General features: G+C 50.6%; 1 protein-coding gene across 2 annotated transcripts; it reads left to right on the forward strand.

The window, feature by feature from the left end:
- The first annotated feature begins 428 nt into the window (after window positions 1-428).
- Window positions 429-14,062, forward strand: CCN5 (cellular communication network factor 5). Of its 2 annotated transcripts, none has more exons than XM_052651046.1 (5): window positions 429-737; window positions 869-983; window positions 5,017-5,233; window positions 11,485-11,739; window positions 13,722-14,062. In XM_052651046.1, exons 2-5 carry the CDS (start codon window positions 924-926, stop codon window positions 13,940-13,942), a joined length of 753 nt encoding a protein of 250 aa, XP_052507006.1. In that variant the 5' UTR covers window positions 429-737; window positions 869-923; the 3' UTR covers window positions 13,943-14,062. The 2 variants fall into 2 exon arrangements, with proteins under 2 accessions (XP_052507006.1, XP_052507007.1); XM_052651047.1 differs by having other exon boundaries at window positions 429-572.
- The last annotated feature ends 2,382 nt before the right edge of the window (window positions 14,063-16,444 follow it).

Genomic DNA, 16,444 nt, shown 5'->3' on the forward strand with positions numbered 1-16,444 from the left:
CTTCAGAGAGCTCACCCTCACCCTCTGTCTGAACAGGACCCTTACTCTATATTCCCTGAAATTCCACCTGCCCCCCACTTACTGTCCGTTCCCCCTCTCAGCTTACCTCCTATTCAGGAGCTGGAGATATCACAGAGGGGCCTCAGAGCTGACTGAATTCAACAAGAAGGATTTGGTTCCTGCAGATCACTGCTGAGGACCCCACCATGTAGCAGGGCCCAGCAAGGGCACACACTAGGCCCAGCCCGCGTGGGCTCAGCCACCGCAGGCCACCATCCCCGGCTCAGCAAGCAGGCCACGGGGAAGCTCCTGGTTGCCAAAAGCAAACAGGCCGCCCGGGGAAGTTTTGCTGTGGGTCACACCCGCTTCTGGACGGCTGCCAATCTTCCTGCCAGAAACCACAGGCCCGCCGAAGCCGCTGCGAGTCCAGACCACGGGGCTTAGGAGGACTTGGGTCAGCTCTGCAAAGGGGGTGTCTGCGGAGCACTTTCCGGACTTACAGCACCCCCTCCACTGCCAGGGTCGGCCAGGGGGTCTGGGGCAGGGCTCCAGCGGCTCCAGCAGCGGCTTGGGTAGGCCCTCTGGGGCTGGGAGGAGCTAGTGAGGCCCCTGCCAGCCTGTCACAGGCTCTCGGCATTGGCACTGGCTCTGACTTTCACACGCACGCACACACACATACATACACACACAGACACTGGCAAGCACCCCCTTGGTGGCCTCGGAGGTCTCACCTCCAGGTAAATGGGCTCATCAGTGGGAAGATGAGGATGGGAGAGAAGCAGGGCTACAAAGGCCAGCCTGTGTGTGTGCGTGTGTGTGTGTGTGTGCGCGTGCCTGGGAGTGACCTCACAGCCGCCGGAACATAAAGACTTACAGGTCCTGCCTCCGAGGCTCAAAGCTGGCTCCGTGGGGGACACAGTGACATGAGAGGCACATTTCAGACCCACCTCCTCGCCTTCTTCCTCCTCTGTCTCCTCTCCAAGGTAAGGGGGCCCTGGGCCCTGAAATGTACTACTGGCTTCCTTGGTGTGGTGGGGGAGAGGTGAAATCACGGCCAAGGACCCCCTGGAAGAATTCCTGTGGGCCTCCTGTGCTGGGGCTCAGCTGGGCTTCCCTCCCTGATGCCCAGAGAGCTGCTTCCCTCTGGCCAAGTCTGCTGTGTGACCTCAGGCAAATCCCTTCCCCTCTCTGAGCCTTAGCTCCTTCCTCAGTTAAATGGGTATAATGTTCATGAGGCCTTTGGGAAGGTCATTTATCATAGTTCACCCCCAGGGCCTAGCACAGGACCTGGAATATGACAAATGTTTAAGAGAGGACTTTTATGACTACCAATCCCTAAAGTCCCTCTGCAAACAGAAGTGGGTCTCCTCATTATAAATGGGGAGCCTCAAGAGGGGGCCTGCTTTGCCTAACTAGGAGCTAGGATTTGAATGTATGTTGGGTGCCTAGCCCATTGAAAGTTTCATACAAAGGCCTTAATGCTGTCGGGCCCTCAGGCAGTAAGTAGCCTGCTGACCCTAGCTGGAGGGGGTAGGGAGACAGCTCTAGAGAATAAAGACCTTCTGCTGTGGGATATTTTCAAAGGGCTTGTGGAACACCCACCTTGCTTAACATGCCCAACAACCTCATCAGGAATGATTATTTCCTGTTTTCAGTCAAGCAAGGCTCAGAGAGGGTAGGCAACTTGCTTGAAACCACACAGCATCGGAGCGACAGAGGAGGCAGAGACCAGGACTGGCCTGGGTGTGAGGAGAGGGGACTGCAGTCTGTATCTCTCCACCTCCAACCTGGACCAAGGCCACCGTTGCTGAGCCTGCCATCACCTTAGCAAATGCCAAGTTCCTGGTGTCATGGGGATTGGCCCTGCTGCAAGCTATGATCTCACTATATTTTCATGCTCTTTTGAGAATCGCAGGCAGGAACGCCTCTCTCCTGGGTCCAGACAGTGGTTGGGGGAAGGCTGAGAACCCTGCTGGCATCCTAACCCTGCTTTTTGTTCTTCCAAACCGGGATGAGCACGACATGATGCCAGGAAGCACAGCGTGGGGCATGGGAGCCGGAGACTTGGGGTTCTGGGCCTGGGATTAAAGGAAAGGCCAAAATGAAGCAGTCCTAGACTCACTGTTCTCTCCCCCAGCCCTCCATTCCTCCCAGGCCCCGGGGAGCCAGGCAACATCCCCCTCAGAACACAGGAGCTTAGTCATCACGCACATGAAAGCCGTGACAATCCTCAGGGAGAGAATTGCCAAGTCTCGCAGGCAGGCTGTGAGCTCCTGAGCTCAGGCCTGTGGACAGGGGCAGGTGGTAGAGACCTGGAAACAAGCCAGGCCACATTGACCAGAAGCTGCCTGTGACCTCACTAAATCCCTGATTCCAAGATAGGTGGTCTCCACCCCATTTTACTTAGGAGGAAACTGCTCCCTCTTGGTGCAGCAGTGAAGTATCCAAGGCCACACAGCGAGTCAGTGGTAGAACTTGGATCTCAACTCTTGCTTGGAAGATTCCCTGTCCAGGGCTCCTGCCCCGCTGGGGACCACAGCAGAGGTCTGGGACAACCAAGTGTGATGGAGCAGCTTGAACATGGGAGTGGGCTGGTTGGAAAGGGCATAGAGATAGAGACTAGACAGGACCTCTCTCTCCTTGGCTGTGCTGAAACCCCCTCCCTGACTTGTCCCCATCCCTTTTGAACAAACAGTAAGTTGACCCAGAGGCTAAGCTGGCATCAGAGCCATAGGTGACAAGAGGTGGGTGTGGCAGTTAAGAGCCTGGGCTTGGATGCACATGAACCTTGATTCTGTTCCTGATCTACCTGTTATTGGTGACGTCGCTATACCGCTTTAAGCTTCAGTTTCCCTGTCTTTAAAATGGGTATAATGCTGGACTTCCCTGGCTGTACAGTGATTAAGACTTCGTGTTTCCTCTGCAGGGAGCACGGGTTCAATCCCTGGTCGGGGAACTAAGATCCCACATGCCACACGGTACAGCCAAAAAAATAAATAAAATGGGCATAATGCTGTAGCTCCCACTGGAGGGTTAAGCTGGCACGTTACAGAGCTCCACACATGGTGTGCCCATGGTGAATGACAGTCACAGTCATCAGTGTCATCAGTGGTCCCTCCTGTAGATCCAGCCCTGTCAAGCTTGCCCGGTAGAGAGAGCCCAAAGTGAGAACCCAGGTGCCAAGCGCGTGGCTTATGTCCTGGCACCTCTGCTTTCAGGAGGAAAGGACCCAAGAGCCAGTTCTGGTCAAAGGCCTGCCCCTCACCCTGCTTACTTCCCACCAACTCAGGGAGCTCAGCCTCTCAGGGTTTAGGAGGGAAACCCAAAGTCCAGCTGATTGTTTCTCAGGTCAGTGCTGTGTGGATCACATCTGAATTTATGAAAATGCAGATTCAGAGTCATAAGGAAGGGCCCTAGATGCTGCATGACTAACAAGCTCCCAGGTGATGCTGCTGCGGGTCCAGACCTCACTTTGAGGGGTAAGGCTAGGCCATCCTCTCTAGAATCTGGTGTCACCCAGTCTCCTGCTTGAAATGCCTGCGGAGATGGGAGCTCGTCCTCTGGCAAGGCTCCAGGCACACCGCTGCACACTCGCATCGAATGTTACCAGTGCCATCGTAGATGGGCCCTGTCATTGCTTCCTGGTCTGTGACCCACCCTCCCATACACACACAGGAGGCTGGTCTGCCAATTTGGAACGGCCCCTAGTGGCCACGGTGGGAACTGCAGGCCGCAGAGAGGTTTGCAGGACTCGAAGTCCTAGGGGTGGGAAAAGTAGGGATTAGGGCAGAGAGGTCATTGCCTGCTTTGGGGCCACACACAGGACATAGGAGGTTATTAATCTCACCTTCCTAAACTGCATCCAGTTCTTCCATCCCCTACACAAAACCCTCCAGACTTCCAAGGGCCCCCAGATGGGGTGGGTCACTAGTAACACCTTGAATTATGCATGGCCCTTGGTCCCTACCTTCCAATGGACATGGGGAACCCAGAGTATCTGGTTTCTGGTTTGGTTGGTTCTTGGTCCTAAGTGAGGTGGGGCAGTCAGGACACTTGGGTTGATACCTTGAGCCTACCCCTGGGTGGGGCTTTTCCCTGTTACAGGAAGTCTGTACCCACTCTGGGTCCGTGGGTCTTCAGTGGGGAAGCACACTCCCAGCCATGTAGCTAACCCACGGGGACTGTGTCTCTTCCTCCCTCTGGAACTCAATCTCCCCATCTTTACATGGCGGGGAGAGTGGTTAGAGTGGAGGTGAGGTACCAGTAACCTAGCTGTGCATCAAACGGCCCTGGATGGCTCGTTAAAAACATAGATTCCAGGGCTGGGCCTCTGGAAGCTGTGAATTGATAAGTCCCACAGGAGGCCAAGTTTTCCTGGCTGATTTGAGGCTCATCTGGAAACATATTCTAGATTGTTCCAAAGATCAAAAACATCCATGACACTGTTTGATTTATTCAGCCCTCAGGATAAATATCCACAGTTCTCCTGCTAGAAAACGTATAAGTTCCCTGTCATTTTAATCCTCTGTTCTGTTGCTTTTGCCTCTGTAAGTTCCCAGAAGGCAGAGGCTAAGCCCGCTATTGTAATTCACATAGCAGTCATCATAGCTAAATGCATGGAGCATCTCCTGCATGGCAGGCCATGTACTAAAGGTTTTATATGCCTCATTTCATGTACTCCTCACAACAATCCTCTGAGTTATATATTATTGCCCCCTCTTCACAGATGAGGCAGTTGAGGCTCAGAGAACTTAAGTAACTTGCCTAAGGCTGCTCCGCCAATAAGCGACAGAGTTAAGACTGGAACTCTAATTCAGAGCCTTTGCTCATGACCGCAGTGCTATGTCGTCTCATACAGAGTGACGTGGGGGTGCTGGGGTTCAAGGCCAGGTCTGTGTCACTCTGGGGCCAAGGTGTGGCGCTACATTGCACAGCCTGGCAGAGAAGGAGTCAGTCGTGAGGGTCTCACTGCCCACCTTGAATGACCTTGGCTGAGGGAGGTCTCTCTCTCTGCAGGTGTGTGCCCAGCTGTGCCCCACACCATGTGCCTGTCCCTGGCCACCACCCCGATGCCCACTGGGGGTGCCCCTGGTGCTGGACGGCTGCAACTGCTGCCGGGTATGTGCGCGGCGGCTGGGGGAGCCCTGCGACCATCTCCACGTCTGCGACCCCAGCCAGGGCCTGGTCTGCCAGCCCGGGGCGGGCCCTGGAGGCCGGGGGGCCGTGTGCCTCTGTAAGCAGGTTTGCGGGTCTGGTGGAGGGGGTGATGGGGAGGCGGTCAAGGCCTTCAGGTCCTGAGTCCAGGAGAAGTCCTTCTCATTCCCAGCCAAACCTGGTGACACAAGGTTCCCTAAGCCCACTCCCCACTTCTTTTCTTTTGTCTTTGCTCAGATCACACCCACCAACCAAACAGCCTACCTCCCTTCTTATCCATCCAGATCTAGCCATCTTTCAAAGCTGAGCACAAACACCTCCTCCCCTGATCAGCCCTCCCAGATTCTTCGAACCAGAGGTCACTACCCTTTCTCAGAACCCTCACGACACTCTTGGGAAAATGAAAGGGCAGCTCTCTATCTCAGGCGTAAGGTGTATTGGGCCCTGAGCTAAGCACTTACCTCCTAAGTCACACGATCCTCATGATAATCCTCTGCGGTAAGTACTTTCAGACCCATTTTATAGATGAGGAAACTGAGGCTCCACAATACTGACCGACATGTTTAATGTTACACAGCTGGGGCCTGGGTCAAACAGGCTCTGAAGCAGCATTCTGTTCTGTCTTTTTCTGGGGTTGGGAGCCCCCTGGACCTGTGAACCCTGAGTTTGCTATTTGCTAGCAACCTTGAGCATGTTACAGCTCCCACCACTCTACCCTTGTGCCCTCCGGGTGGGCTTTAGGTCAGGGTTTCTCAATTTTGCTCCCGGGTCATTTGGGACTGAGTAATTCTCTGCTGTGGGATGCGGTTCTGTGCATGGTAGGAATTAAAGCAGCTTTCCTGGTCTCTACCTGCTGGATGCCAGTAGCACCCCAAATAGCAAGTCGTGACCATCTCCCTTCAGATGCTGCCTGGGGAGAAAAATCGCCCCCAGTGGAGAACCACTGCCTTAGAGAAATAGAAAGGGGTGAGGGACTGCTCTGTGCTCTATTTTTCTTTTTAAATAAGCCTTACAGAGCACCGTACCACTCTCATCTTTGTGCATAATGGGAGAGAGAAAGGAAGAAAGGCTCATGAATCATTGACAATGAATCCATCTGTAGGGAAAAAAAAAAAAACAACTTGTTGAAAAGAGAAACACAACTTATAGGGACTTCCCTGGTGGTTCAGCGGCTCAGCCTCCACACTCCCAAAGCAGGAGGCCTGGGTTCAATCCCTGGTCAGGAAATTAGATCTCATATGCCACAACTAAAATGATCTCGCAGGCCACAACCAAGATGGAAGACCCCACGTGTTGCAACTAAGACCCAACACAGCCAAATGGATTTTTTTTAAAAAAGGACTTTTAGACATAAAGTTATCAATGGTAAACCCCTGTTAAATTCTTTTTTATGATAAGAGGAGTGTAATAATGAGAAAGGGGCGATGTGTTTTATAAACTTAGAGATGATTGGTATAAAAAGGTACCTAAAAATGTGGTTGCCCAAGGGAGACGGGTTGGGGAGGGAAGGACTGAGAGTTTGGGATTAGCAGATATGAACTATTATAAATAAGATGGACAGGATGGGGGCTCAGGCTGGAGGGAACACATGTATGTCTATGGCTGGTTCATGGTGATGTGTGGCAAAAACCATCACAATACTGCAAAGCAATTATCCTCCAATTAAAATTTTGAAAAAGATGAACAACAAAAAAGGTCCTACTGTATAGCACAGGGAACTATATGGGATTCCCTATAGGTACACCATAGTGGAAAAGAATGTAAAAAATGTCTTTATGTGTATGACTTTTGTCACTTTGGTATACAGCAGAGATTGGCACAACATTGTAAATCAGATACACTTCCATTTAAAAAATAAAAATTACCTAAATATCACCTATGAAGGGAGAAAAAATGTATCTAAAGAAAAAACTCAGAAAAGCAACCCTTAGCTTATCAGGCTCTTATCTAGATAAGTCATCACACATGTCAAGCACTTGGCAAAATTTATTTATTGAACACATGCCTAGCACTTACCATATGCCAGGCACCAGAGTTTCAAAATATCACCTCATTTAACCTCTCAACAACCATATGAAGTAGCTCCTAATGTCATCCCCATTTTGTAAATGGAAAAAAGAGGCCCAGAGAGGTTAAGTAATTTGCCCAAGGTCACACAGCTCAAAAGTGGCTGAGCTAGGATTTGAACGCAGGGAGCTGACTCCACAATCTTTGTTTCTTTCACTCTACTGTCTGACGCTCAGTATATGATTAGTTACAGTCACTAAATTTATTATGAGGCTTTTCCTATTCCGCCCTGATTCGGACTTTGAATACCTGGAGGCCAAAAATTTATTTGGTCCTTGCTCCTTCCTGCAGCTTCCAGCTCCGGCTGGGTGACACCGAATGTGTCTCATGAATGTGTAATTTACAGGTGCTCGTGAATATGCAGTGACTGGAACTGAATTTGGAGGCTGGGAGCTGGGGAAGCCACAGCTGAGGCAGGACTAAGACTGCACAGAGGCTGCGTCTGGGTCTTGGCTCTGGAGGGAACATGCTGGCCCAAATCTCTCCTCCCACCCACTAGCTGGACAACCCTTCTCTCAGGGGACTGGCTCTGAGCTGTGTGCATGTTCAGTGTGGCTCGCTTTCTTTTAAGATTTTTTTTTTTGATGTGGACCATTTTAAGTCTTTATTGCGTTTGTTACTGTATTGTTTCTGTTTTATGCTTTGGTTTTTTGACATTGAGGCATGTGGAATCTTAACTCCCCAACCAGGGATCGAACCCGCAGCCCCTGCTTTGGAAGGCTAAGTCTTAACCACTGCAGCACCAGCGAAGCCCTTCTCCCTGGCTTTAAAAGCAGAGCTTCCCAGGCTCAGCCAAGAGCAACTCCATCTTTTCTGCGGCTCAGCCTCAAATTCTGGAGTCATCCTTGACTTCTCTCCCATCTTTTTCCACATTCCACTCACTCCCCACCAGTAAATCCTTCACAATATTTCCACCGGGTCTGATCCCCACCGTAACTCATCTGGATTTTGCAGAAGCCCCTTAACTGTCTCCCTGCTTCCGTCCTTGGTCCCTAGTCTGTTCTCAACACAGCAGCTTGAGGGCTCCTTTAAATATGTAAATCAGATCACAGGTCAAGTCCCTCCTCTGCCTAAAAGCCTCCCACAGCCTCCCATCTTCTCAGAGTAAGAGCCAAAGCCCTCTCAGTGGGCATCAAGTACCCTGCTCCTGTTTTCTCTCTGACCACATCTAACACCCTCCTGCTCTCTGCGCCATCCTCACTGGCCTCCCAGATACCCCAGGCACGCTCCCACCTCAGGGCCTTTGCACAGGCTGTTCCTGCTACCCACATTCTTTCCCCCAGATTTCTGCACGGCAAGTTCTCTCGCCTCCTTCACATCTTTACCCAAACATCACTTTCTCAGTAAGGCCTTCCCTGATCACCATATTTAAAAACTACAACCCTGCTCTTCTCCTCAATCCTGCCCTCCTTTATTTTTTGAGCACTAATTGACATCTGACGTCACAAACTCAACTTTGTTTCTTGTGTTTGTTTCCACTAGAGCGAAAGCTCCAGTGAGGGCAGGATTTGGGCTGGTTTCAGTCAGTGCTATGTCACAAGTTGCCTAGAACAATGTCTGGCACATAGTAGGCACTCAGTAAATAATTGTTGAATGCATGAATAATAATGACAGTTCTGGTGGGGCTTGTGTGACAGGTACCATTTGGTGGTATAATGGTTCAGTAACAGGCACCAATTATGGAGCAGGTACTATGAACAAGTCCTTTATATACATGATTTCATTTTATCCTCAATAATGAGGTATTATCACTATTTTGAGGGTGAAGGAACTGGGGCTCAGAGAGGTTAAGTCACCTGCCTAAGGTCCCACAATGTACAAGTGTGTGCATGCTAAGTTGCTTCAGTCGTGTCAGATTCTTTCAACTCCGTGGACTATAAACCCCCAGGCTCCTCTGTCTATGGGATTCTCCAGGTAAGAATACTGGAGTGGGTTGCCATTTCCTCCTCCAGGGGATCTTCCCGACCCGGGGATCAAACTCACATCAAACTCGCATCTCTTCTCTTCCGTCTCATGCACTGGCAGGCAGGTTCTTTACTAATATGCAAATAGCTGCAGGTAAACAAAGAACCTCATTGTTCCTTCTCCTGCCAGGGACTCTCAGAGGGAAAGGGATGCAGAAATTACCAGATGACAAGATTATGCCCTGAAGTTATTTGGGGGAAGCTGCTGGACAAGGAGACCCTTGGAGAGAGCCCAGAAGGAGAAGGGTTTTATACATGTGTATAGGTGTGGGTCCATGGGGTCGCAAAGAGTCGGATACGACTGAGCGACTTCACTTTCACTTTCACTTTCATAGGTGTTGGGGTCTCACAGCAAGTACATTTGGAGGTGCCTCGTGGTGTCTGGGACCTTGCACATGATGCGCACAGATCCCAGGGTGGGGACCGGCTGCCCAGGATCATAACCCCCAACCCCACCCAATCAGCTTTGAACTGGAGGACCCAGGAGAGATGCCAGGAAACCTTGCTAAAGTTATTATCCCCTGGGATTTGAACCAGGTCTATGTGGTTCTAAAATTCCCTCATGTGTGTGGACCTATTTGAGGTTTTCTCAGCAGACCTGGGAAATGCAGCTTCCCATGAGTCTTGTCTCCCAGATCTAGCTAAAGTGCCACCCACATCTCCAGGAAACCCTCCTCTCTCTGCACTTCCTGAGTGGCTCACAGACCCCTCTGCAGGGCTCTCGCTTTATTCTGTCTTGGAGATGCAGCCTCCACATCTGTGCCCTGCACTGACCCTTGAGTCCCTCCTGGGTAAGGACTGGCTCTCGGTCCTGTCTGGGAGCACAGTGGGTGGTACCCAGGAAGGGCGCGGTGTATCTGAAAGGAATAAGGAATCAGAACTATTTTATCAGTGTCTCTCATGTCCTGAGTCTTGCGCCAGGCATTCATTCCAGGGGCATTTCCTGTGGTTCTGTGTGTCCCATCCATGCTCTGAGCTGGCACAGGAGATGCCAGGATGAACACTCTCGGCCCCAGCCCTCAAGGAGTTCATGCCCAGTGGAGGAAGAGGCTGTGATGCCCATAATATTTGAGGGCTTCCTCCAAAGAGTGTTTCTTGAATTCCTAACCCTGCGCTAGATGTTGCATCACTGAAGGTTCTAATTACTGTTTTCATCGTTGCTATTGTTAAACTGACTCAGAGAAGTTTAGTCACTTACCCCAAGTCACACAGCTAGCAAGTTAAGCCCTGACCTGATGGTGATAACGGTAACACAGCAGATGGACAAGGAAAGTTTGTGGCATGAAATCTCGGTGTGTATATAATAGTCGTAATGTTTTATATGTTTATATTAATGATACATATTATTAATTCTATTATATATGGGCTTCCCAGGTGATGTTAGTGGTATAGAATCTGCCTGCCGATGCAGCAGACACAAGAGACGCTGGTTCCATGCCTGGGTGGGGACAATCCCCTGGAGAAGGAAATGGCAACCCACTCCAGTATTCTTGTCTGGAAAAATCCCATGGACAGAGGAGCCTGGTGGGCTGTAGTCCATAGAGTTGCAAAGAGTCGGTCACAACTGAGCAGTTGTCAGCAATATATTAATATTTATATTATTAATAATATATAATAATTTATACAAATAATAATAACAGAGCAGCTAGGATCTATTGAAGGTCTCCTTCATGTTGTATTCATTACAAACACCATTCATTTATAGTCCATATCACACTTAAATAAGTACCATTATAACCCACTTTGGGCTTCCCTTGTGGTTCAGCTGGTAAAGAATTCGTCTCTGATGAGAGAGACCTGGGTTCAGTCCCTGGTTTGGGAAGATCCCCTGGAGAAGGGAAAGGCTACCCACTCCAGTATTCTGGCCTGGAGAATTCCATGGACTATACAGTCCATGGGGTTACCGCAAAGAGTCGGACACACTGTGCGACTTTCACTTCACTTCATAACCCACTTTGCAGGTGAGGAAACTAAAACCAGAAGTAGAATCACTTGGCCAAGGTCCATAGCTAGCAAAGGAGCTGAAACCAGGCCAGTCTTCCTGCAAAGCCTGTTCCAGGAAGTGGCCTGTCACGCTGTCTTCCTGCAGGTGACAGGACAGGACCGCTTTGATTGGGGGTGGGGTGGGGTGTTGGAGGGGCGGAGCCCCCTGCAGCGCTCAGTTTCCCCAAGGGCTCTGCGTCCCCAGCGCCTCCAGACCAGCTCTGCAGAGAGGACCCGGCGGAGGAGGCGGCGGGCGCAGCCCTGCCCAGGGAAAAGTTGGGAGGTCGCCGATGGAGGTCCGATTTCTCCTCCGCAGGGGGAGAAGATGACGGCAGCTGCGAGGTGAACGGCCGCCTCTACCGGGACGGGGAGACCTTTCAGCCTCACTGCAGGCTCCGCTGCCGCTGCGAGGACGGCGGCTTTACGTGTGTGCCCCTGTGCAGCGAGGACGTGCGGCTCCCCAGCTGGGACTGTCCGCACCCCAGGAGGGTGGAGGTCCCGGGCAAGTGCTGCCCCGAGTGGGTGTGCGACCAGGGAAGGGGGCTGGGAGTCCAGCCCCTCCCAGCCCAAGGTGAGTGCGGGGCTGGTCCGGGGCTGCCTGGAGTGGTGGAAGGAGGGCGATGGGCGGGGGGTGGGGGTGGGGTTGGAATGGGGTTGGAATGGGGGATGGGGAGGGGTTGGGGGAGGAGTTCGGAAAGGGGCGGGGCGGGGCCCCTTAGGTACCAGGACAACTGGATACATCAAAGCCAAGGTTATACTGACAAAAGCTAGGAGGGGCAGGTGGCTCAGGGGACTCTTAGGAGAGTGGAACTGACCAAACAAGATGCAGAGGTGCAAGTGTATGATTTTAAACGACACACAATTAAAAACTGATGGCAGAGTAGAGGGAGGAGAGGAGGGTTAGGACACTTGAACCAAGTCCTCACATTTCACAGCAGAGGAATAATATAGAGGTATATTATTGTAATATAGACTATCATTATACTGACATGGACACATATTAATATAACGCAGTTTAAATATTATATAATATTGTTACTATGTCATTATTGGGGTTTATTAAAAGAGGAATTCTAAACTGAATGAGGCAAGGTGGTTGCCTCCGGAATGTGGGCCTAGGGGTGGGCAGGAAAGACAGTGACCTCAGCCTGTAAACTCTTGAGTTTGAGAGATTATGTTACGTATAGTAGGTCACTAGCATTTTTTTTTTAATTTTTTAAAATTTATTTTTAATTAGGGGGAAATTGCTTTACAATGTTGTGCTGGTTTCTGCTATACAACAATGCAAATCAGCCATAATTATACATATTGTCACTAGGGAAACTATTATTATTATTATATGAATATGATTTTTTAAGGCAACCAAAAAGAGAGCATTGGTTGCATAGAAGATGGTGCCACTGGCGAGGCAGTAGAATGTGGTGGCTTACGCGTGGAGTCTGCCTGAGTTCTAAGCCCAGCTGTGTGACTCTGAGAAAACTGCTTACCTACTCTGTGTCTCAGTTCCTCCAACCATGAGAATAAGTGCATCCACCTCACAGAACTGCTGTGAAGCCTGAATGAGTAAATACAAGCAAAACAGTTAGGACAGAGCCTGGCACACAGCACTCCAGGGTATGTTAGCTGTTATCATCCCAACAATGGAGTATGATACATCTGTTTAAATATTGGGTTGGCCAAAAATTCCTTCAGGTTTCCCTTAAGCTGATGCAGACAAACCCGAAGGATCTTTTTGGCCAACCCAGTACATTGGTGAACGCCGATAGGTTTGCCTTACATATAAAAAGCAGGACAGGGCAACGTATATGTAATTTGAACTCCACTGTGTGTGTCTACAGCCATATGGACATAGACATCCTACATACTACACACGTGTGGATAACACAAGGTGTGTCAACCAGGGCACTAGTGACATTTGAGCCGGGTCACGTCTTTGCTGTGAAAGGGTGTCCTGTGCAGTGTAGGATGTTAGGCAGCATCTCTGCTAGACTTCAGTAGCCCCCACCCCTCACTTGTGACCAGTAAAACACGTCTCCAAACATTGCCAAGTATCTTCCAGGGGGCAAAACGGTCCCCAGTTAAGAAGCACGGGTTACAAAAGAACAGAAGGAAGGACACCAAATATTAACAGAGCAGAGCAAGCCTGGAGGAGGAGGAAAAGCTAGACCACGGTGAACTTGCCACCCTGGTCCAGACCTGGCCTCGCCGGCACCAGCATCCCTGCCGCCAGGTCACGCGCAGCACCACACACACAGGTCCCAACCTCCTCCCTGTAGGATGCTACTTACCACAGGACTTGTGGAGGATACAGAAGTGAGACACTATAGCTGCCTGATAACCAATATTTCGGAAATGCTGACAAGAACCAGGCACTGTGTTAAGCACTTCACCTCCACTATTTTATTCACGCCTAACGATCAACTATTAGGAAATTTACATGGGAAGAAACCGAGGTCCAGAGAGGTTAACCAACGTGACCCAGACTGCACCGCAAGCCAGTGGGTAGAGTTGGCTGCCTAACCTTGCCGAGCTGACCCCGTCTCTCTCCCCCAGGACCCCAGTTTTCTGGCTTTGTCGCTCCCCCAGCCCCTGGCGTCTCCTGCCCGGAATGGAGCACCGCCTGGGGTCCCTGCTCCACCACCTGCGGCCTGGGCGTGGCCACCCGAGTGTCCAATCAGAACCGTTTCTGCCGCCTGGAGACCCAGCGCCGCCTGTGCGTACTGGGGCCCTGCCCACCCGCCAGGGGCCACAGCCCAAGGAGCAGAGCTTTTTAGAGCCAGGCTGAGGATGGAAACTCTATGTCAGCCGCTCAGCAGGCAGTCTGGGCTGCAGGCCACAGTCCGGCTTGGGTCTGCCATCCGGGCCCTGGAAGACAAGCGTGTTCCCAGGCCAGCTGCTCCCTCTGGACCCTGAGATGCCGCAGGAAGCACTCCCTAGTCCCCCTCGCTCTCACTCACAGACTGGGAGAATGGCCAGGTTTCTTCTGAGCCATTCACAGCCTTTATCAAAGATGCACACAGAGCTTTTTCCAGGAGATGGGCAACCATCTCCCCCTTAATCATTAGAGTGAAGCAGGTGCTGGGCTGGATGGGCTGTTTTTCTAGGGGTATGGCGAAGAGGGGCAAAGAGATTCTCAACCTCCTGCTTCCTTTCCTGGAGTGAGGTATGAACATCCCTGAACACACATCTGTGTGTCACACTTGTGCTGAGAAAACCCTCCCTCCCCACCCTGGGCAGAATTCAGGGATTGAATTCTATGTAAATCACCCTGTTTTGAAGACAGTCAAAATGGGACCCTTAAATGTCCCTTAAAGGGACCCATCAAACCCAACTTGTATTAGTAAGAATTAACTGTTTTCATGACTCCGCAATGCGCCAGGCCAAGCTACACATTATACAAGTCAGTGCTGGGAAACATTTTGGACTAGAGAACAGCAAGGGAGGATGAAGGATGCCTCCCAGGAACCGGGGAACACGGCCTGAAATAAACCAACCCTCGTGTGAAATCCTGTTTGAAGTCACATGTTTTATTGTTTCTCTGTTCTCGTCCAGTTGCTCAGTTGTATCCGACTCTTTGCGACCCACGGACTGCAGCAAGCCAGGCTTCCCTGTCCCTCGCCATCTCCCGGGTCTGCCCAAGTGTAAAAACAAACAAACAAAAATGCCACATACAAATGTTATGTCCTCTTCTGCAGTCTACCTGTATTTGTTTAAAAATAAAAACTATGTTTTCATCAGAATCCCACCAGGACATTAGAATATATTCTTGGTATTTCACCAGGATTTCTTCTTATTAAACTAATCTGATCGAGGGATGATTCACACCCAGTTAAATGCACAAGTCTTAAGCTCATGGTTTCACAAGTCTTTACAAATGTATGCACCTATATGACCACACCTCAGCAAAGGTGTAAAACATTTGCATCATCACAGAACGTTTCCTCCAAGGACTTCCACAGTGGTCCAGTAGTTAAGACTCTGAGCTACCAATACAGGGAGCACAGGTTCGATCCCTGGTAGGGGAACCAAGATCCCACATGCCGTGTGACACAGCCAAAGATTTTTAAAAAAGAAGAAAATTTCCCCTGGCCAGGTGATCCTTTCTACCCCCAAGGGCAACTGCTATTCTGATTTCTATCATAGATGAAGTGTTGTTGTGTTCTTGAACTTCACGTAGAGCCATACAGTAGGTGTTCTTTAATGAAGGGCTTCATTCCCTCAATACCAGCCCTAAGGGTGGAGAGGCAGAGAGAAGGCAGAGCCCAGAAGCCAGGAGCAGAAGGCGGAAGATGGACTCACCGCAGGGCTGTCTGCTGGGGGCGGAAGCCACCATGGAGATGCAGCCTTGATCCTAACAAAAGGCAGATGGAGACGGGGAGAGAGACCGTGGCTTCTGCTCTCTCCCACCCCCCAGTTCCCAGAAGTGCCTCCCATTGGTCAAACCTTCTGGGCAGACCAGAGAGTCCAGGAATGCAGGGCCCTGAGGTTCAAAGCTAAGCCTGGCGACAGGCAACCCCCAGCACACAGGCAGTCAGTGACCTGCTCCTCAGTACGCTGGCCTCCAGCACTTCAGTCGGGTACCACCTCCTTCGGGAACCCCAGTTTGAGAAATCACAGGCAGCGTTTGGAACCATTTAATCTTCACAAGATAGAACTAGAGGAAGCAGCTTGGAAGTATGATCTGTCCAAAAGCTGGTTTACAATTAGGTGGGATTTTAGTCCAAGCCAAGTTTATCTGACCATAGGCTGGGCCTGTGGTCTCTCAGAGGCTGAGAGCTTTGGTGTGTCTGGTTCTATATTAGTAAATTCTTCACACATTACCTGGAACAAGTCTGATAACATCCTGAGAGCCAGGACGAGAACCATGGACTCTCACTGAACTATTCCTGCATATGGGGCTCTCTCCGCCAAGAGCGCTACCCACATAATCACACGTCACCCTTGGGACATCCCTAAAGGAAAGTGCTACTGATGTTCCCATTTTAGAGATGGGTAAACTGAGACTCAGAGTGATTAATGAGTTGTCCTGGGGTTGTGCTGCTGGACTCTGGACCAGGTTGGCTGTAAGGCCCATGACCTCACCCCTGAGAAGCGGTAAGCAGAGCCATGAGGAGTGGGCCCAGCCAACCTGCCCACCTGTTTCTGGCTGGTTGTCTGCTGTGATCTCAGGCAGGGCACTAAACTTCTTTGTGCCTCAGTTTCCTAGTCTCTAAAATAGGGATAATAGCACTACTCAACACAGAGGGCTGTCGAGAGTATTATGTGATTTAAATGAA

The sequence above is a fragment of the Budorcas taxicolor genome, chromosome 13 (assembly GCF_023091745.1).
Source record: "Budorcas taxicolor isolate Tak-1 chromosome 13, Takin1.1, whole genome shotgun sequence".
In the NCBI taxonomy this organism is placed as follows: domain Eukaryota; kingdom Metazoa; phylum Chordata; class Mammalia; order Artiodactyla; family Bovidae; genus Budorcas; species Budorcas taxicolor.